This window comes from Podarcis erhardii, assembly GCF_964252035.2.
Source record: "Podarcis erhardii genome assembly, chromosome: 6".
NCBI classification, from domain to species: Eukaryota; Metazoa; Chordata; class Lepidosauria; order Squamata; family Lacertidae; genus Podarcis; species Podarcis erhardii.
In genome coordinates, this window is record NC_138510.1 from 52671364 (window position 1) to 52699274 (window position 27911).

Below are 27911 nucleotides of genomic sequence, written 5' to 3' on the forward strand. Positions count from 1 at the left end.
CTTTTCGACTGTGATACTCAAAAACTAGGAAACAATGTTGTTTCTATTTGTAGATATTTTGAAGTGAGGAGGAGTGACTAAAAAACCCCCCTCAGTTTTGATCTCACTAATTATTCTGAGATGACAAAACAGCTCATATTCACAGCATCTTCTCTGAAACATGTTTTGCTTTCTAACTGCCAAATGCAGAGCCCCTGTATCCTTGATCCTAGTTGATGACACACAAAACATGCTTCCCAGGGTAGGATTAAAGATCCCTCATGCCTTGGCATTGATTAGGAAGAAACAAATCCTAAATCAATGGACTTCTCCTTTGCATACCATCATTCAAACATGGCCCAGAGAACTTGAGATGTATCACCTGTCCCCTGAGCTGACTTGTATGGTTAATGGCTCAAACTTCAGGAGCATCTCTTGCCAAGTCCAGTATGTCTTATTAGTTTAATCAGCAATGTAAACATGGATACACTGGCTAACTGGAATTCCATCATGAGAGCACACTGGGGAATGTGAAGTATGGAAAATATACAAACATTGAACAAAAGGATCCTTGGGTTAAGGATGCTTGCTGTCAAATACCCAAAGGGAGCAATTCTGCTGGCAGGAATTAAACCTCACACAGCTGCCTGCCAGTTTCCCTCTGCACTCTGACCATGTACAGATTTCTTACTTGTAAATGTTTTAAGTTATATGTGCACTTTCCTTGGTCAGTTCAGATTCCCAGGCATGTAGAGTTCCCTGGATTCTGATCCTTGACTCCAGCTGAGCCTGTGTATCTCCACTTGTGATGTTGGACAAGGTCTTCAGGGATGCATGTTTGGTCCTGTTGTTTGCAGTGTTGGTGCCACATCAGTTCAGATGTAAGAGGGACAAAAAGTGAGTTGGAGATGTAGCCTTTGTTACTTAGGCTTGTTCTAGTTTGGAAATGAACTGATTTATTTACAGTATTCCATTTTATGCTTTTCCATTCCATGAGCTTGTAACACATCCATTTACCTATATTCTGTATCTGACATTGTTGCAGGCTGAAAATGGCTTTGAAGGTATAAGTTGCATCCTGTGGTTGAGCGATGGGCCTGCTGTTATCAGCAATGGGTTTTGTTTGCTGCATATTGTACTTGCTTCATCCTCCCAATCATTGATGGATTCATTCTATGGTATACCTTCCTGCTCTCACCAATGTGTTTCTCGTTTCCCTGTAGGCATCACCTGCTGCAAGAGCTCTGTCTGAAGGATGCCATTCATCATTATCGCCCCTCCCCTTTATGGTACACTACCCCACCACCACCACTCAAACTAACACCCTAGGTGAACCTTCACCACCTTCCCTTACGTCATGTGGTGGGACAGTGTGAAAACTATGTTCAAGGGGTTCTCCCCTATGAGGAGAGAGGAAGGGGCTTTATGTGAGAACGGCTGCTCCAGGGCAGGAAAAGCAGAGGTGATACGCGCGGGAAGAGGCGAAATGTTTGGTGTTGCTCTTTGACTTTTTTAAATTTCTCCAGCCATGCTTCCCCTGCTTTCTCTGCTCCATTCCTGTCACGTGGCTTTAGGTTTAAACCATCCCTTACCATGTGCATCCACGGGAGAGCTGCCATTAAGGAGGAAGAGGGTCAGGTAAGGGCCATTTTAGGTAGAAAGTGTGAGCTCACAAGGAAGTCGTATGAATTTCTCATGAGCTCCCCAGCAGAAGCACTTGAGGTACTGACTTAAGAGTTCTGTAGCGATCGTTAGTCAAGCTAATCAGGGTTTAAATATTCATCTCAAGTCTGTGATTTGGCTAGCGACTTGCCACTTGCCAGAACTGGACTTTCTTAAATGTGGTACCTGATTTAGCAAAGTTCTACTTTCAGTGATTACTTTTACCTTACAGTAATCCTTAATCAAATGTTACTAAGGTCTATATCTGCCCCAATACACCAGCATCTAGTATAAATGCAACCTGTTTGAGGTGAAGCTTGCCTGACATGTCTAGTTGTAAATGCTCTGCAGTGAGTTTGGAGCATCTTTTCATATGGGACAGAAAGGGAAATGCTTGTCTTTATCCTAGAGCTTCTTTACACAGTAGGATAGAATCTCTTAATAAGATTTTTATATATATTGAATGGATAAACTCAGCTTTGGTTCCTCTATTGCTTTGGAGATCCATGCAGGTTGCCAGACTGAGTATATCAGGTTTTCTGTGCATCTCTTCTTTACGATTCTTATGCTGTGCAGGTACTGACCATGGCAATGTTTATGTGGCAGATTGCTGCAAGAAAAGTGATAGAACATGCCAAGGTGAGGAAAACACCTCACATTATTCCAGGCACCTCACTTTTAAGTCACTTCAACCTTGTGAGTTCTGTGCACAAGGCTGAGGCTGAAGCTTTAGGGGTTGTTATCTCTGGAAAAAAATCATTGTGTAAACAACCCCCAGGAGAATGTCTGTAAAGCTGATCTGAGACCAGATTTTGAAGGTAGCAATGTTGCTGCTGTATGAGTGACAGTTTAAGGGGTCTCAAGGCCTTCTCTTTGTTCAATCCTCAATCAGTTTGGAGCTAAGATGAGACAATTGCCCATTGTCTTCCACGTGTTACCGTGTGCCACTGGTTGGCTTAACAGCATGTTAATATTGGCAAAAGGAATATGACAGTACATCTTATTAATATTTGAGCATGTTGCAAATTCTGTTGTTTAGTCTGAAATGTGTATCCGTTTTTCCAGTGTAATTTATAGCACATTATTTTCATCTTTGTCATGTGTGACGGAGCCTCCTATTAAAGCATTCTTTTATGAATCTCTGATAAGCAAATTCACTGATTGGTAATTAGATTCACCCCCTGCCTTAATTGCAGTTTAATTAATATCAGGCTCAAAATATAAAAGTGAAAATGGAACTAAATCTATATTCAGTAGTTTAAGCTGCATCCTGGCTCTTCATTGCCTTGGTTCCCTGAGCAACACCTTGGCTCCTCTAGGGCTTGAAAATGCCAGCTGCCACTGAGCCCATGCAGGAGTGGCAGGACAGGGCTGCTTACTGGGACAGGGAAGGGCAGCAGGGAAGTTGGGACTGTGCAGCCGAACCAACGGAAGCACTAGATTGGCTCTGGCCGTGCTCCTGCACAGCTCCAACCTCACCACTGCTCTGCCCCAGTAGGTGCCAGTAGCACCTGTGTCAGGAAAGTGGCTTTGTTGCACCCCCTAGGCTGCTCCTTGGCCCATAAAAGGGTGTGGCAGAGTAAGAGTGGAGCTCCTGCAGGACATTGTTAGTCTCCCACCCATCATCTGGACTAGGATCAGGGCAGATTTCTTAACATGTGATCTCTGAATGGGGGTAAACCTTTACTGACAAGACCAAGCACAATTCTAGTGGACTAGAGTCACTAGACTGAACTGGAAGTGCAGTAGCTATTTCCTTTCCTTCTGCTGCCCATGCCTTGCTGTTCCAGCAATGACCCCTTTACTCACTGAAGTGTAGTAATAAGCATGAGGCAAGTGGGTTAAAGTTCAACAGAGCATGCTCCAGGCACCATGATTTTTCATTGTCATGGTTTTTCACCCAGCTTTTTCTGTGCACAGAGACAGTCTGGTGTAGGGAACTTGGTTTTTTTTTTTTGTTTTTTTTTGTTATCTAATGTCAAGCATCCAGATGCAGAGATGCTGATAATTTCTACAAAGTAGAAGCATTGTTCAGCTCTTCACAAAGCTGCCTTTGAAGCATTTCAAAGGTTTGAAAATAGAATCTATTTTTTTCCTGGCTTGTGCAAATTGACTGCAACACGACAATGCAGAATGCTTTCTAATTTCACGGGAGTGCTCTACAACAGAGTGCTTCATAAATATTGCTTTGTCCTCTCCAAGTGCAAGCTACTCCCCCCCACCCCCGTAGCTTCAAAGGGAGGAAGGAAAGCTGGTAAACTCTGCATCTCTCAGTTTTAAGCTCAACTTCTTTTGACTCTACAAGAATTTCCTTTCAGTCTTGTGGCATCCTCTGCATTTAATTGTGCAAGGCACATCAACTGGGCTACCAGCTGCTCTTGCAAACCAATTGCATGCCTTGCAGCATTCCTGAATATAAGCATGAAGAGTAAAAGACACTGGATGTGTGAGGATGGGGAGGAACTAATCAGAACTATATTGAGAAACTTAAAACGGGAAGACATGAGGCTCTGAGAAAGGAAAACAGAAGCCTGTTCTTTAGGGCATGATTATTCTTTCTTAATAAAACATTCCAGATGAGCCATTAAAGAGTCTGGCTCCCGTTCCTTGGAGTGAGCATTACATAGGAGGAGAGTTACCTGCAAAACAAAATCTTACCAGTCTCCAGATGCTCCAGAGATGTGAAACCTCTTAAACAGTATCCAAAGCAAGATGATTCTCCTAAGTCAGTGCAAAATAAGTCACAATTCCAGGGTCTGGTAGTCTCAGCGATTCCTCCCTGAATGCACTCAGAACTATGCAAGCAGGCGTGCATGCATGCGCGCACGCACACACACACTGGTCACACGCATGCGTGGGGCCTCAGACTTTCCAGAAGTAGGAGGCTTTGCCTGGCAAACCAGAAATTTGTCTGTTGTTTCCTTCTGTTCTTTCCTGCTGCTGGATGAAGGGGGGAATATAATTTCCCATCTAACAGCAAGTAGCTGAGCCATGAACATTCTTACCATATACCATAGATATTCAGGAAGCAGCTTGTTTTTTAACACCAGTTTAGGGAAAAGAAGATTAAGCCCCACCCCACTGAATTGCATTTTTTCATTTGATGGTTGGTTGTCGCAAAGGTACTTTAGAAGCTTGCTGTTGCCTAAAGTGGTATAAAGGCATCTGTGTCTACTTACATCACTTGGGGTTGACTTGCACTCTAGTCAGCCTGGATATTGGTTTAGTGCCCTATGCGTTAAACTGTCGGCCATCCTGGTGATGCCTGTCTGTTAAGCCACCATTAGCCACAGCCATATGTGTACCAAAGGTAGTAATTTTGTTCATTCTGGGGAAAAGGTAATCCAAAAGTGATTGAATAATGTGGCCCTGCAATCATTGCCCTTACAGTGCATTTCTGTCTTAGTTTGTGATCCTGGAACTGCTTCACATAGCTCCCAATTGAGCCTTCCTGGAAGTTGAAGGCCCAGTCCATTAGCTAGGATTAAATTATTCCTTGGATATTGCATGTCTTCTGCACGGACATCTCCTAACCTTCTTTCAAGCTCACTAGATTCCCTGGACCCAGCAGCTGATGGTTGCTTGTACAGTATGTGTTCATTGCCTGGAAGAGAGAATTGCACTGTTTTAGAAACATGGTTTCTCTCTGCTGATATGTACACAAGAAAAGCTGGGCACGGATCAGCACCAGAAGATGGACAAATATGGAGTGTATGTCATCCAGACTGTTCGCTGAGTCTAGGGGATCACTACATGGCAGATGTGGGTCTTCAGCCTAAAGTGGTATGTTTTAAAGCTCTTGGGAGCTCAGAAGGGTCTAGCACTGACAGTTATCCTAGCTCATTTCATGAGCTGCTGGGTTTAAGAACAAATGATTAATAGCACTGTAAGGGTCATACCTGTAACGATAGCAAGGAACTGAAATTTTATCCTCTAGTATTGTTTGGTCTTATCATTCCTTCATTATGGGTCACTTATTATAAGCTGGTGTGTCTGCTTCCTATTTGGCTCCAATGCCCCTACACTGCAGTGATGCTTGTTCTTTAGTGAAAACAAAAATTAACTGCAGAAATATTGCAGTACTGGTTTGCATAAGAGAATGGTTCTCAATTCTTGTTTTGAATGCAATAGAAGGTATCCTCATAACAAATTTACATGGCAGGATGGACTGATTCCTCTGGACATGGTTTCTTTTAATAGCTGGGCTTCTCTTGCCACAGGTGCGCCAGACCCCACTGCAGGGGCAAGCATCGATGACGAGAATTGCTGGCATTTGGATGAGGAACAGGTTCGAGAGCAGGTGAAGCTATTCCTCTCCCAAGGAGGGTATTATGGCTCTGGAAAGCAACTCAATTCCATGTTTGCTAAGGTGAGGTGTGGCTTTTTTCTTCCCTCCCCCAAAAGCTCTGCATCCATGTGGCTTGACGTCTTATAGTGCTCCTTCACTTTGCAGATGTTGTCCTTAGGAGCTCCAGAAATCAACTTCTGGTGCTTTTCAGATCACTTATTTTACTCCTTTTACAGGCATTGGCATGGCTTAGATTGCATACTACAGGAAGCATGGTGCCCCTTGCTAGTTTGTCACTAGAAAGGTCCACGCAAAGGAACATAAATCAACTTATTTTAATCCTATGAAATAAATAAATGTAGGCACTAAGTAATATGGGAACTAAGGCTGTTGATAGCTTCACCACATCATGACATACCCAACTTATCCCTGGCTTAGATATCCCTGCCATCGCCAAACACTGATATCACAAGTGCATTATATCATGTATGACAGGGATGTCCAACCAGTAGATTGTGATCTACCGGTAGATCCCCAGCTGATCCTGGTAGATCGTGGGATCCATATCATGTACAAAAAGTTACGGGGGGAAAGCTCAACAACTCTGGGCAATCCACCCACGCCACGCATGCTCCTCTTCCTCCAATGACAATGGGTAGATCACTGCCAGTTTTTTATACTGGGAGTAGATCACAGTCTCTTGGGAGTTTGACGTGCCTGATGTATGATATTCAGGTCATTTTGAGTTGATGAATGTGTAGCACCCATACATTACATACACATACCTTTTCTGTTGTTCTAAAAAACTGGGATGACAGAGCCCTTAGTTGGTGGTAGAAAGAAAACAGTCCATTTTTTGGTACATTTTTAGATAGATGATGATGTAGTCCTGGAATTATCTATTGGTGTATGGGTCTGGCAGACGTAGCCCATCCCTGCACTTCTGCCAGTCAGCAGAGAAGTTGGGAGTGGTCCTCTCCATTGCAGTCCCCAAGGTGCTATGAAGAGAAAAACACTATATGTGCTCTTCAAAGATCAGTTTTCAGAGAGCGAACTCTGAAGAGCAGAGAGAGCAGTTTCCCCTCCCATTGAAACACTGGGGTATGAGGATCTCCTGCCAGCCCAGTGCTGTGGTGGCAAGGAAGGCCCTCCACTTTCAAAGGTTCCTCTTCTCCATCTAGCATGGTGCCTTTGCTAGGTTTTATCCATTTGAATCTCCTTCCTTCAACCAGAGCCCATTCTTTTTCCTGTATTGCACCATGTTGCTGAATCAGCAACAATACTTGAAACTGAACTTAGATTTGTTCATTCAACTCTTAGGGATTTTCTTTCCCAGTGAAGTCGGCTTAATATCTTGACTTGTTCCAAAGGTGTTGACTGTAGTTTTCCTGTTTAGATGAAATGGGAAACTATATTGAATGGGAAACTTCCTGGTTTGTTTACTCATGCTTTGGAGGGAATGCCTCATCCATATCTTGGCTTATTAAGCCAAGATATGATTATCCAAACTCTCCCACTGTGCAGGTCTTCCACGCTGCTTCTCATACTTCCTGTTTAATCATTGCATTGTAGAGAATGAAGCAAAGCCACCCTCAGAAATGAGACCATGGAGCCGAAACTGCTCCATTTACTTTCTTCTTGCAGGTAGCTAAGTGGGGAATGAGGGTGAGGCAAAAGAAATAGGCCAGTTTTCAAAGCAGGAACGTCCTAGGAGTCGATAAATGGTAGATTTCGTCTGTTGAAGTCAGATTGTGCCTCTCACTTGATTCTCATGGAGAGATTTCCTAGTTTGGATTGTCCAGCTGCCCTTGAATAATAATAATAATAATAATAATAATAATAATAATAATAATAATAATAATAATAATTTATTTGTACCCCGCCCATCTGGCTGGGTTTCCCCAGCCACTCTGAGTGGTTTCCAACAAAGATTAAAATACAAAAAAATGTCACACATTAAAAACTTCCCTAAACAGGGCTGCCTTCAGATGTCTTCTAAATGTCAGGTAGTTGTTTATCCCTTTGACATCTGATGGGAGGGCGTTCCACAGGACAGATGCCACTACCAAGAAGGCTCTCTGCCTGGTTCCCTATAGCTTTGCTTCTTGCAGTAAGGGAACCACCAGAAGGCCCTTGGCGCTGGATCTCAGTGTCCAGGCAGAACGATGGAGGTGGAGACGCTCCTTCAGGTATACTGGGCCAAGACCTGAATAGACTCAGGTTAGATGAGGCTTGCTTCTTAGTGATATGTCTTCACAACTATTTAAGGTAGCATGTTGGCCCACCGAAGTATGTAGTTCCGCAGGCATGCAAAATATAGTTCCCATCTCTAAATGCATTCTGCATGTAACTGAAATAACACCTCTTTTCCTCTGCTGCCTTAGGTCCGTGAAATGCTGCGCATGAGAGATTCCAATGGAGCCAGGATGCTTACACTAATAACTGAACAGTTCATGGCAGATCCACGGCTTGCTCTCTGGAGACAGCAGGGAACTGGCATGACAGACAAATGCCGACAGCTTTGGGATGAGCTAGGTGAGTTTCCGTGTCTCTGTGCGTCCCATTAGAGAGAGGCCAGTTTGTCCAACCATTTGTGATGGGAGAAGCTAGAATGAGTCCTTGTGGAAAACATGTCTGATGGGCTGCATGACACTTGCTGGTCTGCTCTGGGCAAGTGGCTTCTGGAGGCAGCTAGAAACTGTACAGAGGTAGGAATGAGCATTCCATAGGCAACTGTGTACATGAGAGAAAGAATTATTTTGAGGGGAAGTTGATTCAAGAAGTAAACTTTTTCCTTCAGATTTAGCGACACAGGAAACTTCCTGATACCAGGTCAGTTTATTTGTCCAACTAGCTTCGTATTCTCCGCAGCTATCCAGGGTTTCCGACAGAAGCCTTTTTCTCATCATCTGCCAGATTCTAATTTAATTGGAAATGCCAGCAATTGAATGTGGGAGCTTTTTACGCAAAGCATATGCTCTAAAACTATGGTGCCTCCCCAAGATATGGTTGTCCCCATCCCCTTTTCACAGGCTTGTCTTGCAATTTAATATCTGAGTTTGGAGAAACTTTTGCCCTCATGTTCTTTATCTGCATAGGAAATGAGTAATGCATAGAAAGCTAGCTTGCCTGCAGGCCACATCTTTGCCTTTTAGCAGCCAGGGCAAGTGCCTGCCACTGTCAGTTAGCGTAATAGAGGCCTGTAGGCTGCCATGCAAACAGCCTCTTTGAACTTTGCTTGTGGCTGAAAACTGGGGAAGAGATTTATATTCCAAGACAATCTGCCATAGCCTTTTATTTGGGAGATGGTGGTTGAGTTTGGATGTCACAATAAACCATGGTTTATCTTGATGAGAAAGAGCTGCAGTGAGCCTTTAGCACTCTTTCCCTTTGCCCTACCCCCGCCTGGCCGGGCTGCAAGAAAGAGATTGGAAGCTTCAGCTTCCATTTTTCACTAACTGCAGTTTAACCAATGCTTTGAAGTGGGCTTGTCTCAAACAAACCATGGTTAGATTTAACCACAATTTGTCAGTTTGGGACAAAATGGCAAGTTTTGGTTAATCTGAAACAAAAGTGAAGCTTCCAAGCTCTTCATGACTGCTAGTAATGGGGAGTGTGTGAACCCAAACTGTGGATTGTTCCTGTCATAATAAAGTTGATCAAATAAACTGTGTTTATTATGATGTCCAAATGCAACTGCTATATCTTTCAGGGCAGCTAGTATTTATCCTGCAAGCCAAGAAGCCTGCTGTTTCTATCGGCCAAATTGAGTAGTGTTTGATCCAGATTTGAAATGAAAATAGTGCTGCAGCCCAGGCCTGAAGTACAGCCGAGTTTGTACTGTTAGAGGTGATGAGAGGAATATTGTTGCCAGGCTGAACCCAGCACTGTGTTTGATCTTTAACAGACAGAAAGAGAGAGAGACCAGGAGTGCAGCTCTGTATATCGGAATACTCAATGCAACTCGTCAGTATAAATGTGTATATTTTCATGTATAATCTTGCCTGGGATAGCAGTAAAAGAGGGGGACACAGAGAGGCAAGGGAAAGAAGGACTGGGAGCCCTGGAGCAAGGAAATATGTGCCCTCTGACCCCCAAAAGAGAGCTCTGAAGTCCAGACTCCCCTTTCACAATTTGTTTCTAAGCCTTTAGCTTATACTGCCTACATGTTTTCAGGGCTTTCTTTGCATTCATGAGAGAAAGCCTGTCTTTCAAGGTTTGTGCCAGATCCAGCAAAATCCTGTGGAAGCAACACTTCATAAGTGGGACCGCAAACCTGTCAGCCCAAAGCAGTCTGGGTTATCTGTATGGAAAGGTATAATGAGGATTGAAGAAACTGTTCTTTGCACTTCTGGTTTAAAGTATGCATTGCTACCTTTTAGAGATGGTTTGCAGATTGTCATTCTCCCTTCTTTTGGGCAAGCCAGACAATTCCTATTCTCAGCCCCCCACCCCAGCTGCCATGTCTGTTTGGGCTGTGTGGAGCATGGTCGCAAGAGTGTTGCAGGTACATATTAAATCATGCTCACAACATCAGTTAGGTGACAAACAGCATAGTCTTCTTGTCCTTATTTGGAGGCTGAGTGCTTCCCCCACTATGCCATTGCTGTTGGGGGGGGTGCGTGCGCGCGTGCTTGCCCAACCATTTAAACATAAAGAGAGAGGCAAGCACCATCAAGAGAGGAGGGAATGTGTGAGCCAGAGGCTCATTCATGTAATGCCAAATAATGGTTTGTGGAGCAAGGCTGCCCCACCCCTGCTCCTTAGACCTTTTCTGCCTCTTGTGGACCTTTTCAAATTATGTATTCCTTCTCTCCAGAGCCAAAGAATTTAAAGGCTGCAAACAAAACTGGTCCACTGCCCCTCAGTAAGGCACTTCAACCTTTTCCTTTATAGGTTGGGGGGGCACCAAGTTAGAAAGCATTCTTTTATATTCCAGAAAGGCCTTACTGATCTTTGCAGGAAGAAGAAAGCTGGCCGTCCTGAACTACATGCTTTCAAGCTCAGGCTGAATTATTCACTTGAAAACCTCTATCTAGTTTGCAGTGTGAACTGAGATCTATGTTAAGCATAACAGCATCAGCAAAGGTTCATCTAGCTTGGGAAGCCCAAAAGCAAGACATGAGCTCAATAGCCCTCTTTGCATCTTGCTTTCCAGCAACTGGTATTCAGATCCATGGTTCACAGAAATGAGGGCTTTTATTCCCAGTAACGTCAGACATTTCTTTGAAGCACAAATGGTGTGTGCAGATTATTCTGCCAGTTGAAGCACAAGAGCAAAGCTAATATTGCCATTGCATGAGAATCTTTGGAGCTTTAATTGCTGCAGTGCACTATTGGAGATTAGATTCTAATTGTGAGAAGTAGATTGAAAACAGTTGGACTACAGCTTGACCTTAATCTCTCTGGAGACAGTTTATGTATTTCCTTTGTTTACAGTTGAGGATTGAGCTAGGTTTGCAGGGGGGTGGGGTAGAGAGAATAAAATGAGGGGGAAATAGGCTTAGTTCAGATGAAACACAAAACAAACAAGCCTCAGGCTCCACAAGCTCCAATTACCTCCCACACTTCCTGGTTTTCCATAAACTATAATTTGCCATTTTGTTTGGACTCAAGTCAATAGAGGAAGAGGAGGGAATGTGTGAGCCCAAGGCTTGTTCTTGTAGTGCCAGATTATGGTTTGGCATTATTACATCTGGACTTTGGGTTTTGGTTTCAGTTCAGTCAGTGGCACTGTGGTCACCTCTGGTCTCTCCTTATGATGGTGGTGTTCAAGATTCCTGTCCTCAGAAACATCTGCACATTGCGGAGGGTCTTGGGTGTGTGTTTCTAGGCACATTCTCAGTTTGTGTCAGCACCAGTGAGGCCTGGGGGGTGGGGTGGTCTAAGCCGCTACTCTATGCATGGACAAGTCCTTTCTCTGCCATTACAAATAATATCCTTGTGGAACTCCTTATAGGCATCTGTGAAATCCTGGCCATGGAAAACTGTGGTTTTAAGAGAAAAATGGTAAAGTTTTCCTTTTCTTAATCTACTATCATCCTGATAAAAATTCTTTTTTTAAAAGATCTAAAGGATAGACAATAGTTGAGTATACTTATGCCTATGCGAGAGAGATTTTGAAAGAGAGAAGAAGGTTGTGCTAAGAATTTTTTTATAATATTTTATGGAAATGTATTTAATAAATAAATACATTGGTAACAATATACTACTTTGAGTGGAAGGAGCAGCTTTTTTATAAAGTGCAGCTAAAGGGTTTACGGTGAGACAGTTTTCTGGAATTGTGTCTGTTTTAAATGGATTGTGTCTATTTAATATTTTTAAGTGGGGCTATAGCTCAATAGAGAATGTGCTTTGTATTCATAAGATCACAGGATCCCTCTCCAGGTTAAAAAAGGACACAAGGAATTATTCTGGGTGGATTGGACATTACTGATAGATGAACCAGCACTGGAAGGCAAGTTCATGTGTTCAAGATGATACGGACAGTTTTAATATATGCACCTTTTCAAGGTGATATGGAAAAGCCCGTTGTTCAGTGACATAAATAGCAGTACTGATTGCTAGGGATTTTAGTATATGTACCACTTGGGCTAATTTTAGACTTAACCACTCCCATGTGAACACTGCTGTGTCCTTTTCCATGGTGCTTTCTGTGAAGCTGTAACATTTAAATACTGCTTACACCGTGCATATCACCCAGTCATTGGAAAGTAGTCTGAAAGGCAAGGTATAACATTATCAGATTAGATAGAGTGCCCATGCACACCAGCACTGACATCTCCAAGGATATGCCCACACAGTTGGGTGGTGCACAAGACATGGAGCATTTAAACACACCACATTAAGATGTCCTTTCGGCAGCTCTTACATGAATGTGATAACCTTAAAAATGGCTCAAACTCAAGCAAGCATTGATAACATTAGTCATATTCCATGAGTTCTCAGTCTGAAGAGAGAAACATACTTTAGCTAAAATCTACCTGTGTTTTGGAAAGGGTGGATCTTCATCATTCATATGAGAACCAACTAAAACATTTCTTTAAAATTGGTCAAATGAAGCTTAGTCCCCTAAACCAAATAATCCAGTGTTCAGCATAGTGGGCATTCATATAGAGGCTAGGTGAGGGCAGTTGAAAACTGCAGACCTAGAGACAGGCCAAACATCGTAGGCTACCACAGATTGCAGAGCAAGCTTAGTTTGCAGATTGAGTTGCTGCAGAACATGCAAAGCACAGCATTCATACAGGTTGTCAGTTTTTCGTCGCTCTTAGGCTCTGAAATAATGGTGTCAGCAGCAGTCAGTGCTTGCGCTAGAAAGACTATACAGAATAGACTGGTTCTCATTCCATTTTCTTCAAAGCATATCCATCTGGACCTCTATCAAAGGTAAGGTGGACATCTGGTAGCTTACTTTGCATTGGTATTGTCCAAGAGGTAGGATACTATTGAGGATTGAACATACGCCTGCATATCAAACTTGTGTAATAGTGGTTTCATTTGCATGTCATGGTAGACTAAGCTAGGACTTCCGGGTTGGCGCCATCGCCGAATGGCGGACTCCCTCCGAGCTCCGGAGGGAGCCAGCTCGGCAGGGGCTGGGTCCTACCGCGCCGGCGACGCGGGGACCCTCAAAAACCATGGGCGCTGAAACCCATGGGCATGGTGACTCGGCGGGCACCGTTTGCGCCCCCCGACCCGCGAAGGAGCCTTTTTAAAGGCTGCGGAGCGGGTGCCGGGGGGGTGTGTGGTGCTATGAGTCCTCCGCTTCCCCTGCTGAGCGAAGCCGCATGCCATTCGGCGGAGAGCGCTGACTTCTTCCATTGAAAATTTGGATCAAAAAGAACAACCCGTGAGTAATTGGAAACTGGACTTAAAAAGGGAAAAAAAAAATTTGAATTCGGAGCGAGCGGGGGAGGTGCAAAAAGGAAGTCAGTCTCCCCCCGGTTGTAGAGGAATTAAAGCAAAGGATTTGACAACTAAGATCGAGTGCTACCTTATCTTGATAAAGTTATTAATTTCACGATGGAAAACTATAAGATTGGGCTGGAGGAGAAAAGTAAAATGTGAGCTAAAAGGCAACCCCCCCGTGAACCGGGAGCGATCTGCGAGAGCGCCGGGAGAGGAGCAACAGAGGCTTTGACAGCTGTCAAAGGAGCTGTCAAAGTTGAAGAATAAAAAGAGAACTTTGTTACGAGGACTTTGCCGGTTATATTCGTTACAAATTGGATATTAATTGTTTAAAATAAGGAATAACAAGTTACTTTGACTGTTGGGAGTGATCTGGAAGGAAACTGAGTTACTATAATCCCTCTAGAGGGGATGTGGGACACTACAAGTATTGCTGGTATGGAATTTGAATAGGACTTTTTATCTCCTGGGAAACTGCAGAAATGGAATACTATTTTGTCTACAGAGGTCTCTACACTAAAGGAGACAATGGATTTATCTATTGAAGAATGGAAGGGACTTGACGTAAAGTTTTGTTCCTGAATAACAAAGCCTCTGTAGAGGATTTAGAAGCTTTTGGAATTAGAACATTTTTGCAGGGGAGCAGGAAATGAAACTAGAGGAAAGTGAGGAGAGAGAATAACAAGAACAACATGAACAATAAGAATTGGATAAAGTTGGAAGTGGGAACATTTGGGACATCCAGATTTGAAAGGTCTAAAGAAACAAAATTGGAGTTTTTGCTTTTGAATATAGAGATTTGGATGGGAAAAAATGGGCCTTTTTGAGATAGAGTTTTTCCAAGATTGGACGTTCAAAATTAAAGATGACCAAAAAGGCGGCAAAGACTTTTAAAAAGACGGCAAAGTGGACTTGTGAAGGATTTCGGCCTAGATGTGGGATCTCCAGGATGACAGCAGGGATGGACACTGGGGAACGCAACCGGGAAAGGGGTGGGGGATATTGGAATCCAAAGGGTGTTAAACTATATTTTATTCTTTTTTCTATCTTTTTTTATTTTAACCTGTTCTGCATATTAAAAAGGGGAACTCGTGGAAGGGAGCGGGGTCGATTTTAGGGGATGGAAAAACATTTTTAACATTGGGTTAATCATAATAAGTTTAAAATTTGGGGTAAGAACTTGTTGAATCTATTTGAAGGAATTGGAATACAAAAGGGGGTGGGGCGGGGAAGTCCTGAAAGGATATCAATGAAAATAAGGTTATAAAATGGATGTTTTATTTTTCTTTTTTCTATTTTCTGTTATATTTGAAAATGTTCAATAAATATTATTAAAAAACCAAAAAAAACCAAAGGTAAGGTGGACATCTGGTAGCCTACTTTGCATTGGTATTGTCCAAGAGGTAGGATACTATTGAGGATTGAACATATGCCTGCATATCAAACTTGTGTAATAGTGGTTTCATTTGCATGTCATGGTAGACTAAGCTATGACTTACCAGGAGTGTGAAAAGATGCTTGTTCGTGGAGAGAAACTCATACCTGCCATTGTTCCTCTCTAGTCTTTTTAGAACAGTGCAGCAGCTAAGCCAAGGAAACCTGGAATCATGGTTAAGGTTTGGTCTCCTTAACTATGATCTGTTTGCTATCATCACTTGTAATCCTTTGCATCTAACTCATTTGATGGAATACACTCAGTTAATCCTGCTGCCACTTTTTGTGGGCATCAAATAGGTCTTGCAGATGCTAGGGACATGTGTAGCTTGTCAGTTGGCTAACCAAATTCCTATACAGTTCTCACATGCAAGTTTGCCATCTATGCATAGAAACAAATTCTGCACTCCAACTCCTGGATTCTGTCATTCCAAACCTGAAAAAAGTTCTCTCTTTCTTTTTCTCATCGTGTCCCCTGCTGCAAAAGTGCACATTCATGCACTCTTATGAAGAGGTAAATAGATATTCAAATTGGTGTGGACACAACCAGAGGAAAGGCATAGGCCCAGCCAGCCTTGTTCACACTGGATAGCTATGATGGTTTATAATTAACATCTTTCTGTCTATATAAAAATATCAATGTTTGTAAGTTGAAGTTGGATATTTGCTGAAATAGAGACATTCTAAACTGTGCCAGTGTAGGTTTCTGCTGTTCCCACACAAGTTGACAAACTATTTTTGTTGATTCTATAAGTCGGCTATGGTATCTTGAGGAAGCATTGCATATTTCCAAGTTGGCACTGCTGCAGTTTCAGCATCCACAAGAGAGATGTACAACTTTGATATGAATGAATAACAAATTATACATTTATTGTCCAAGAAACATAATTGTGCAGAAATGATTTGTGCTTTAGTACTTCAAGGAAGTACCGCGATGCTAGTGGGCTCTGACCAGTGTTCTGTGTTAAGTCATATGCTGATGACACACATTCTGTGTAGCTTATTACCCTCCCCCAACACAGTAACTATTATCAGATTTCAGAACAGGGCAATTAGAGAGCGGTCTATCCCCTGTCATTCACTTCCAGCAGCCTGAGGTTTAGATCAGCTGTTTTGTATAAACCCAAAGGAGAGTTTAGAAACCTGCCACCCAGGAGCCAGCTCTGTGAATTACTTTATGCTGAGCATCGTGGCACTCTCCCAGCCCTTTATCAAAAGAACTGACTCTTTAAATTGGCAGCGTTGGGGAAACAGCCCTGCTGCAGGCCATTGAACTCCATGGGAGGACTTGCCGGCTGGGAGACTTCAAAAGCCAGATCTATAGAGCTGCACTCTTTTACCCTGTATGAGGAAAGGGAAAGAGACTCTTAGAAGTTCAAGGGTGGCTGCCCTGTATTTGTGGTTGGGCCCCAAAAGGAAATGCCAGGAACTGCCCCCAAACAGTTCCATGCCGCTGCTGTTCAGAATGCTCTGGAGGCGGGAAAAAGTCCTGCTCGTTCTCCAGAGCTTTGTGGAAAAGTCTGAGCTGCTTAAAAGAAGGCTGGAGAAGGAGATTAACAGACTCTCAAGTGGGGGTGAGGGCAAGATGAACAAAACAGAATGGGCAGACATGGATGGCTTTTGCTGCCCTATAGCCCAAACCTGCAGCCTACCAGATCTGAACAGAGCCTACCAGCGGTGTGTGGAAGCCCACCAGGTCCTTGGCAGAGTTTCTCTTTTAGCAAACAGGCATGTGCAAGAGGTTTACAGAGCCCCTGGTAGCCCCACACATAGCTGGTGGGCTCTATGTTGCTTAGTAGGTCATATATTATGCAGACCTGCTGCAGTCTCTGGCTGCGAGTGGAATTGGTAATTTCCCAAGCCAGCAGGAAGAGTCCCGGTCAGTGCCAGTTGTGAGAGGAGAGCAGCCTGCTTAGTTGGAGTTGTGCAAAGCTGAAGATTAGCTCTGGATATAATGATACCTTTTCCTTACAGCATGTTCTCTTGGTGGAAATGTATGCAGGTTTTTGAGTTACATAGAACTCCTGCAAGCCGTGAAATTGGCACAATCAAACATATAACTGTGTGTGCATGCATGTGTGTGTGCTTTAGGACTGGCATAAACAGCTTTCTGCTATAGAGCTTTCACTGAAGGCTGAATTCTCTTCCTTGGCTGGAATAAGGCTCTGTACCACAGGACGAAAAGCTTGACACTATTTTTAGTATGGTATGGTTGAAATTGTCTTGCCTTTGCATGTAACTAAGAATAAAAGCATCAATGAAGTAGACTGCAGTCCACAAAAACGTTTGCCATAATAAATTTGTTAGTCTTTAAAGTGCCACAAAACTTTCTATTATTATTATTATTAACAAAGAGGCATTGTATGTTGCTTTAGGGCAGATGTGGCTATTCTGTGGCTCTCCAGATGTTGCTGGGCTATAGCTCCCATCAGCTCCTGGTAAAGGATGATGAGAGTTGTAGTCTAAAAACTTACATAACTATCTCTTCCTTGCCTCTTCTATGCATTCTGAACACTCTTTTGTTTGACAGCTATGCCAAGATCACAGTAAAGAGTATTATGCCAGCAGGGTGCTGTGAAAAACTTCAAGTTTGGGGGGGAGTAGTTTTCAGAAATTAACATCAAAAACCTCTTCAATGCAAATAGACTGGAGAACAATGGCAGATGAAATGCCATTGTGATATTTCTTTTCTAAAGTGGAGCAATCGTTTACTGGGTAAAAATCAGGTTATCATTCGGAACTTCTGACTCTTGGGCTTGCTGCAGTATTTTAAAGCAGTCTTTGATGTGCAGTTCAAACAGGAATTTTGTCCTGGCAGATCAAAATAATCTCAGATGCATATGCAATTATTGTCTCCCAATTTCCATCTCTCAAGAATACAGTGGAGTTTCTGTATGGAAAAAATGTTGACTTTAGCTATTTATTTGCTTTTATAAATCCTCCCTCCCAATGTGCAGTGCATTTCCCTGAAGCAAGATGTGGATGTTTCTTTAAAAAAAAATACCCAGGCAGGGAAACAATGTGGGGGTAACCTTGCTGCATGCTTACACAAGATAGCAGTGAATAACTCCTTCTGCATTTCTGCACCTGGTTCATTCATACAGGGGCCCTGTGGGTGTGTGTGGTGTTAAATCCACACTGCACACTAGAAGAGAAGGGATGCTGGCTGCGACAGCTGCGGAAGTGGGGAGATATGGATGTCTGCCCGCTGGAGGATGGGAATTACGGCAATGAACTTCCCAACATCACTAGTGCACTTACTCAGAGCTCCAGTCACAGGCAAAGTAAGTTGGGGGGGGGGGGTGAGAGTGTCTTGTCTTCTGCTATGTAATGTTTTTCACACCGGGGAACCCCAGTGTTATAACAAGCTGGTGAACAAACAAAAAACAACTGGAAAGACCCCGACTGTGCTCAAATATAAAAGCTTGCTCAGGTGAGAGATTATCCCTATTGTTGTCTCTGCATGCCAGTTGGTAGACTCCTCTATGGAAGTACCAGGGTGATGTTTACAGTATGGAGACATGCAGCCCTATCAGTAGGGTTTCTTCCACACTACACATTTCATACATGTTCTGTTTAAAATAGCTCATTGAGAGGGAAACTGCTGAAATGCAAATGTGCCTGGCTTGAATTCTTAGAGCTTTCGGAATACTGACTTTTCCCATTTCAATTTCTAGATATCTCTGGTGGCTCATGCTTTCCCCACCCCATCCATTCTCTTGTTATCCTTACCTTTATCTACGCTTGCTGGGTTTGGGTCATGGGAGGAATGGTTATCCAGGGAGGGCTGGTACTGCTGAGGGATTGGTCGTTTTGCATACTACTACTACTACAAACAAGAACCAATACATTTTAAAAGAAGAAGTTAAAGTTCAGTAAATCCTTTCAGTGTCCTCAAATATCCCCTGTGCTGCATTTCATTGTGATGAAGCCCATTCGTATAGCTGGAGCTTTAGGGTGAAGTCTGCACCAGCACCAGCGGTGTACTTTGCATTGTGAAGAGTCCATTGCAACCCTTGTAGAGAGAGGAAACTGCATCTGTTTTGTTTTGTAGGGTGTTTAGCAATTTTAGCATAATTAGTTATTGGAAGCCTCCTCCCATTAAACACTCCCACAATTTGGATTAAAAACCCAAAGCTCCTTAACTGTCAGCCCTCCTCACCCTTTGGCCTCAAATCTATCTCTAAATTGGACAGCTATTTAGATTGAATGCATGCTGATTTGCCCTAATTAATTTATAGCAGTGGTACAATCTGGGATTTTCAAGTCCTTGCTTGCCAGCAGTCCTGCTGCAAGCAGGAGGGATATATTAGACATGCGTGGTAGCAAATCTCTAGTGAATTACTTTGTTTGGATATGGTTAAATTTTAAAAACATGGTGACAGGAAATTCTGCTTATTGTGGTGTGGTTTGTTGTGGTGATGGCTGAGCACCTCAGTGGTCAGACCCATGGTGGCAAACATTAACCAAGTCCATGCAACACACTTGGCTACCCTGTGTGCTCATTTCCTTGTAGGCTCTTTAGCAAGGTCAAGACGCACAGTGTTCACTCGTGCCATCGAAGGTTGTGACCTGCACTGGCAGGATAGCCACCTCCAGCGGATAATCAGCAGCGACTTCTACATCTCTCCCTCTTATCAAAGGGAGGGTGAGGGCCTCCTCTTCAACTCACAAGGACAGCCTTTGTGGCTGGGTAAGTTGTCACTCTTCTTAGTAGCAGCCATTATGTTCTTACTTGGTAGCACACTACTCTGGGGATTCCGGTATGCTGAAGGAAGAGTATTGTGTTTGCTCAAGAGATGACTGGAAAATTAAATTTGGAATCCTACTCTGGTAAAATAAGAAAAGTACACATTTGTGGTCACTTTAGGGAAGAACACATCATCTACTCACCTTGCGGAACCTGAGAATTTATGGCATTCAGTCATTTCCTATGCAGACTTGGGTCCCTTAACAGGAAGCTTGTGCCTGGCCTCCAAGACATCTAACCTGGCCTCTGGTCCTTTGCTTGGGATACCAAGGGACAGATTCATCTAAGCAGTTGTGTTAGCAGGAGCCAGTGTAACAAGTCCCGCAAGTGCAACAGGGTCTCCTCCCTCTCCTTCCCTGCACCTCTTAAATTGGCTTGTAGTTGGGATTGGAAGAACCCCTCAAACAGAACATGGGGGAAGGAGAGGGGAGATAGTTCCATCTGGCAAGCAGAAATATTCGCACTGATGGAATGGTCATATAGCACAACACTGAATTCCTTTATTTCTTGAAACTTTCTCTGTTTCAGGATGGGGAAAGCCTTATACTGCACAGTAACTTAAGGCCGTTGCCTTGGAGAAGTTTGTCCAAGGCTGTAATGCCAACAAAGATGGTTATCTGCCTGACACTAAACAGGAGACTCCACATCTATGGTTCAAACATTAAGCTGCGGTAGCAGCTATACAGGAAGAAGATAGTGTCACACACACACACACACACACACACACTCATGTGTGTGTGTCTCAGCAAGGCCAAAACCAAGATACCCAAACTCCTTCACACTGCAGATGTGCTTAGTCACATGTTGTCAGAGTGCTATAGGTGTGGTCATCACAGGAAGACAATTTTGCAGTTTCTCCCAGAGTCTCTGCTTCTACAGCTGAGTACTCAGGCTGCACCATCAAGAGCAACATTTGCTATGCTCTTCAGAGTACTGAAGTTCAGGGACTCTCTAGCACCCCACCAGAGCTAAACCAACTGCACCAGCAACCCAAGTGATTGCTTGGGGTGGCAATATCTTAAGGCGTGCCAGTGAAGCTGAGGGGTGCACCTGTCTCATCCCTTGCAGCAGATGTACCTGGGCACAATTCAAGTACCACAGCCTGGCATCCATAGCAATGCATGAGATCCTGAGTGGCACCATTTGAATCATGTGGAACAACCGTCTGGAGCCACAAAAAGTTCTGGATGAAACTTTGCTTTATCTTGCTCCTCAGCCCTCAGTGGTTTACATAAATTCCTCCCTAGCTTGCGAGATGTCTGACTTGCCAAAGGAATTAATCCCACACGTTGTGATTCTGAAATGTTATTGCCTTGTCTTCCCACTCTCTGGGTTTTTTTGGAGCTCCTCCTAGAGGACATCAGCAGCACCACGGAATTGCTTTTGATTTGCCAGCAGCATTTGAATGATGCCGTGCTTTATATAATGCACGATCACTAGAGATTCTTTTTGAAATGTTTGTGCCTCAAGCCTTTTGCTCATCTGTAGCCTTTAATAGCAGGAGATTTGGAGGAGGGAGTATAGCTGCATTTTAAAGGCCTTTGGAGACCTTGTAGAAAATGCTTCCTTTAGAGGAAGTCATGCTCCTCTGGCTTTGGCTTCTATGTTTCCCCACGGCAGAGACATTTGCGGAGGAGTGGGCCCTTTGTTGCTTCCCCCCGAATCCTGTGCGTGTCATCTGTTCCCCCTTATGACCTCTCCCTCAGAGTCGCAATCCTCTCCACAGCAACTGTGACTTCAGGTGGAGATCAACCAGCAGGAACAGATGAATTTCTGTGCCACACAATGGTGTTGCTCACAGGGGCAAGCTGTTTCCGAGTAATTGAGATCCTCAGGAATTACGCAAAAGGCACACTCGGTGGAGAAGTGCTTCCAGTGAGGGATTCAGGGAGCTGAGCCCAAGTTGCAGGATGAGATGCAAGTCTTTCCTAGGCAAGGAGAGTAGAGAGGTGTGAGGGGTGGAACAGCTAAGGGTGGCCCTTTTAGGATGAAGCTGGATGCGGGGAACATTTTCAGCATAAGTTATACAAAGCAGATGCAGGTGCCTCTGTTCCAATGGAAATCCAGCATGCCAGGGAGAAGGCCAGGCTGAAAACCTTATCCTTTGCTTGGCAGCTTTCCTTATGAAACACAGGTCTTTCCTATGAGGAAACATCTTAACATGCAATTCCTCACCTGCAATTGGAAGCCTAGGAGCAACATGCACCACATGCTATTTCTGCCTGTTTGGAATCAGCCATCATCTTCAAAGTGTCTGGCCATTGCATAAAGACTAGTTTCAGTTGATGGAATATAGGCAGCTGCTGTATACCGAGTCAGACCCCTGGTCCATCCAGCTTTGCTTTGTTGATACTGACTGGCACCAGCTCTCCAGGGTTTCACACGGGGGTCTCTCCCAGGACTAGCAGGGATTGAACCTGGGGCCTTTTGCATAGGAAGCATGTTCTTCTCTTCCACTGAGCCCTCCCCTTAACTTGATGGGTGGTGTAGGACTTGGTTGTATTGGAAAGTAAGAGGTGGGTCCTTTATTGTTTCTGGCAGGAGCAACTGTGGGCTGGCAGGATTAGGAGCTGGAACCGTGTGATCAGAATAACATAGGGCAGCCCCCCTTGGTCTTTGCCACTTCAGATTACAGGTGGATGACTGTATATTTGGAAATTCTTCTATGTAAAACAGCAACCCCACGTAATATTTATGCACACATGGTTTGGTTCTAATAAAGAACAAGGCAACAAAATAGAGAATTTAGATACAGAAATTGAATCCCAAGCTCCTGATGATAGAGTTGACTTGCTTACATAGACAATACCATTTGCCTATATTGCCAGCTTAATTGCACACGCTGTTTCTATTATGCCACAGAACACGTTCCCACAGCCTGTGCCCGTGTCGATGCCCTTCGTTCCCATGGATACCCTAAGGAAGCACTCCGTCTAACGGTGGCTATTATCAACACCCTGAGGTTGCAACAACAGAGGCAGCTGGAGATATACAAGCATCAAAAGAAAGGTATGAGTTGGCCTGTTGTTGTGGGTTTAGGCTGGCCATCGAAGGATAGTTAGGTGCTTTTATGAGCATTGTAGCGTCCAGCAGGAGCTGCCTAGAGCTTTTCCAAACAGTAAAACAACAACAGCCCCCAAACCCCTCTTCCAACATTTTAGACTCATTCCACCTCCTGAGAGCACCTGTCCCTGGATAGCTGAAGAGGCAGCTGGTGAATTGGCAGAGGCAGCTGAGATGGAGGGGGAGGGAGGGTAGGATTCTGTTCCCATTATCAAGGGTGAACAGATCCAACAGCTCCCCATAGGACGGGTGTATCAAGTTGTGGGACAACAGCTTTGCTCATCCTAGAATTCTGCTTATCATGCCCTTACAGCTGATGCTGAAACTCTGTGCTGACTTTACCAATAAAGCCTTTGGGAATTTCCCAAGCCGAGAGTCAAAGTCTTTTGTCTGAGGTTGGGAGCCAGGACAGTGACCAGCTCACTTTGCCTAATAGTAAGCTCAGTCTTGTCACAATGGAAGAGCATGGTACCAACACAGCAAATGGAAAGGGAGGTGTATACAGGGGAGTCTTGACTGTCCTCTGCCAGGCTTGTGAAACTTTGTGCCTTGGAAGATGGAACCAGAGATTATGCCTCTTATGGCAGAAAGGAAGGATCATAAGTAATTACTGTGGGATTTTCTCCCCACTCCCCTTATTCTGTTTGCCTACTCCAGAACTGCTGCAGAGAGGAGCAACCACCATCACAAATCTGGAGAGCTGGGTGGGGCACCCCCTCAATCCCATTGGTTGCTTATTTCTCACTTTGACAGAAGCATGTCGAGTAGAGGATGAAAACTGCCTTGAAATTTCAGGTATGAGTATATGAGAACCCCAGACTGCCAAACCCTGAGCCCAGAGCAGAGTTTCTGCTCTTTCCCTGAGCTTCCATGTTGGAGCCATTTTCAAGTTTCTGCTGTTGCAGTCTATAGAGTTGGAAGAGGCTATTTAGTCAGTTGTGGTTGGATTCCTGTGGGACACCCTGTGCTGACCAGAGGAAGAGGTCTTTGGGCAAACCGTTTCTGTGAAATATGCAAAAGCCAGTTGTTGGTCCCAGAAACAAGTGCTGGCCTGCAGACTGTCTGAGTGTTCAGCTGCCTCTGGCCCAAGATACCCTGTCAATCAGGGAGGGAGAAACTGTAGCCCTCCAGATATTGCTGGTGTCCAACCTCCATCAGCCCCAGCCAGCATGGCCAGAGAGTTGAAGGCCAACGACAACTGAAAAGTCGTAAGTTTTCTCTCCCTGCTGTAGGTGAATTGAGGGGCTCAGGTGCTTTGTGGCCTTCCTACCTTGTAGCTCCCCAGTGCCGGTATGAATTAAAGAACTGTGAAGCTCAACACAGCTCAGCCCAGTACATCTGGTCACGTGAGCAGTGCCAGGAGGCAGGCACTGTGTTGTCTTCTGAAAGCAAGTAGGCTAAGAAGGACCAATGGCAGTGATGGAGCCAGTCAGGCTATGAATTTTGGAAGGAGGCAGGAGGGAGACCCTACCTGCAGGCTGCACTGCCCATCTTATTGATAACTCTCTTCTCCATCAGATGCTGGTGATGCCAAGCCTCCCGTGTATCAACATGTGCCTGTGGCCAATAGTTGCCCTGAGAGCGGAGAATCCTACTTATCCCTCGCTTTGGAAGTTGCGCTGATGGGGATGGGGCAGCAGCGGGTGATGCCGGAGGGCCTTTATGCTCAAGACAAAGTGTGGCGCAACGAGGAGCAAATCATTGCCCGCTTGCAGGAGCTTCAGCTGGACGCTGTGCTGGTGCAGACGCTACGCAAACAGTGTATCCTGCTCCTGGAAGGTGAGAGGACTGAGATGCTGCCCTCAACTGCTCTGGAGGAAGGAGGCTGAACCTACTACCCTGAAACAGTCTTAAGTTCCCTGCATTAAGCAGTATATTCCGCAGAAAAACCCCCTTGATCACAATAACTTATACCAATCATGTATGGATGGTCAGAAGGATATTTGAATGGAGCAATGTATGTATTATGAGATGGGGGTTGGGACCATAACGAGATAGGATCTCAAAAAGACATGTTCTCAAAGAGAGGTACTCAGTATAGATATCACCCTTCCCTGAGCACTAGAAATCCCACCAAAACCAAAAACAAGCCCCTCTTCTTATGCTTTAACTTGATGCTCTCCATACAGTTTGTTTCCTCCATTTTCCCCTACACTCACAAACCCTCTTAAAACACACGGTGCTGTTTGAGGAGGTTTTTCAGTGAAAAGGAACCCGTTGCAGTGAGGATTGCAGCTCCTCTGTCGCAAGGCTCCCCACTTGCAGCTGTGTCAAGAAGGAAATCCGAGTCAGCCTCTTGCAAATTTCTGCTCTCCCCATGCTCTCCACTGTGCCAGCATTTTCAAACCTCTGCAGTCCCAGTATATGGAGGAGGAGTTCAGTGTGTGGCCAGAGCAGCAACGGGGGGGGGGGGGCAGGGAGAGTGTCTTTTGCCCCCTTCTAGCTTCTGGTGCATCAGGAAGAAGGGGAGCAACAGCAGGCCTTCCGTGTGATGGTTAAAGGGGCTGTGCTTCTGATTCCTTTGGGTCTGCAATTTCAAAATCAAGTAGGCCCTCCCTGATACTTAGGAACCCAGCTTCTTTGGTCTGAATCTCTACCATAAAACAGAGGCCAGTTGGGAGGTATCCTCTTGCTTGCGGGACTGTTGAGCCAGCAAAACTCTCTGGCTTAAATTCAAAGGGTCTGGTTGCAGGATAGATGCTGACATGGCTCTGCTCCTGACTAGGTGGCCCTTTCAGTGGCCTTGGCGAGGTCATCCATCGCGAAAGCGTCCCCATGCACACCTTTGCCAAGTACCTGTTTTCTGCCTTGCTGCCCCACGACGCTGACCTGGCCTACAAGCTGGCACTGCGCTCCATGAGGTTGGTACCACCCTTCCCCTTCCTTCCTTTAATAAAAGGCAGCTTGCAGTGCGAAGGTGGGAATGGCAAGTGTTCCCCCCCCCCGCCAAGATTGCTCTGCATCTTCAATTATTCTGTCCTCAAACTTCTCCAGCATCCAGTTTGCTACAGTACTATTTATTTTCTTGGCAAGTTTTTCAAGGAAGAATTAGCATGCATTTTCCTTTATAAAGGAATGCAAAGACAAAGTTACTGATTAGCAGGTGCAGTTGGTCTGTTTCATCAATAGGCTGTTTATTCCTTACTTATATAGGTGGTGTTTTTGTGTGTGTGTGTTTTTTGGAAAATGACTATTTTAGTCAGAACAGCATTCTGAAATTCTAAGGACCCAGTGGTTCTAGTATCGTCAGGTGGGTTTCGGGCAAATTGTAGTGAACTGGAGGGTTCAGAATGCTCCCTGATGGGGACCTCACATACCACCCTTAGTAACCAATGCAAAGAGTCTGCTTATAGCTGCTCCAGCCAGATAGAAGAGCTGGTCCCCATGACACAACCAAGCTGGCTCAGCGAGACCACATAGACATGCAAGATCCCAGGAGAGGAGGCTTTGCTTCATCCTGGCTTTTGACTGCTGCACCATGAGAGGCTAAGCCAAGGTTTGGCTCACAATGTTGTTGGAATGGGGATTCCGGCTTAAGCTCTCTCTTCACTATCCATGAGCGGCAACCCTCAGCTATGGCCTGGCAGTAGGAAGGGGTGTGGGTGGGAGAATAGCAGCTGCAAAGTGTGGGAGCCCTGCACATCCACGGAGTCTCACTGAGCCATAGCTTGTTTTGTTGTGTCGTGTGAACCAGATTGTGTAGTGTGTTGAAAAGAGTAAGCAGGCTAGTACTGGATAGAGCAATGCCTTTGGTCTCTTGGGTGGTACTTTTGTTCTTCTTATCAGGAAGGGCATAACAGGAAATGCAGGAAGCCATCAGGTGTTGTAGTGGCTGTGTGTCCCAGCAAACAGGTTGGTCTGGGAGGGAGAGTTCTGGTTTCCAGAAGGCTGAAGGGGGGGGGGGGAGGCTTTAAATAGAAACATGTGAGCAGGTAGCTCCAAACTGCAGCAGATGCCCTGGGGCAAGACAGCCCCCCTTCCCCGCCATCTCTAAGCAAAACCAGATGACTGCTGTGTGCAAATCATGCTTGGCTCTGACATAAAAGCACAAGAGGGGGATGTTTCTAAACTTATATTTTTCTTTACAAGTTTATAAATCACTCCTTAGTTCTCTCTAGTGGCCTTTCAAGTTTTGTTCAAGGCTGGTCTTGCATCCATATGTTGTAGAAGACCTCAAGGTTTACTACAGAGTTGTTACAGACAGCATACCATGGACAAAGAAGGCCAAAAAATTTTTTAGACTGACCCGACCCCTGGCAGGTACCCCTTCTTCACTGGCCTGACATTGCTGGTTTGGTTCTCCCTAGGCTGCCCGTTCTGGAGACGACGGCCTCAGGCGACATCACCCACCCTCACCATATTGTTTCAGTGGTGCCTAGCAGATACCCGCGCTGGTTTACTCTGGGACACTTGGAATCACAACAGTGTGAACTTGCTTCCACTATGCTGACAGCAGCCAAAGGTGAGTGAAGGACTCCTTGTGTAATGGATTATAGCCACCAGAAACTCTAGCTGGCTTGCTCACCATTTGGACCTGTGCAATAAAGAAAGCCAGTGTGGTTCAAAAAATCAATGAAGGACAGCTTTGGTCATTGGTGGGTGGGTTGACTCCCACGTTTAGGGTGGTCCTTGGACAAGGTAGCCTCAGTGAGCACTCCCTTCCTATCTCTGCTGCCCCATAACTTGCTCTCTTCTTCTACACACAGTCCACCCACATGGCATTTCCTTGAGAACTGGTTTTATGAGGCTCCAGCTAACTGCTGTCTCTGTTCCTTGACCTTGCAGCAAGGACTTCGTTTTATTTACAGGCGCTCACTTAATCAG

The 27911-nt window shown here is 44.6% G+C and overlaps 1 protein-coding gene across 3 annotated transcripts in view; it reads left to right on the plus strand.

Annotated features, from left to right (window-relative positions):
• Nucleotides 1-27911, plus strand: part of ZSWIM5 (zinc finger SWIM-type containing 5) — a 124521-nt gene that overhangs the window by 91489 nt on the left and 5121 nt on the right. For all 3 annotated transcript variants that reach the window (XM_081865482.1, XM_081865483.1, XM_081865484.1), the window contains exons 3-11: nucleotides 5862-6010; nucleotides 8314-8464; nucleotides 18379-18558; nucleotides 19791-19967; nucleotides 22887-23033; nucleotides 23745-23882; nucleotides 24606-24866; nucleotides 25813-25948; nucleotides 27395-27549. In XM_081865482.1, the coding sequence (XP_081721608.1) occupies nucleotides 5862-6010; nucleotides 8314-8464; nucleotides 18379-18558; nucleotides 19791-19967; nucleotides 22887-23033; nucleotides 23745-23882; nucleotides 24606-24866; nucleotides 25813-25948; nucleotides 27395-27549 (1494 nt within the window). The remainder of the gene's footprint in view (nucleotides 1-5861; nucleotides 6011-8313; nucleotides 8465-18378; nucleotides 18559-19790; nucleotides 19968-22886; nucleotides 23034-23744; nucleotides 23883-24605; nucleotides 24867-25812; nucleotides 25949-27394; nucleotides 27550-27911) is intronic.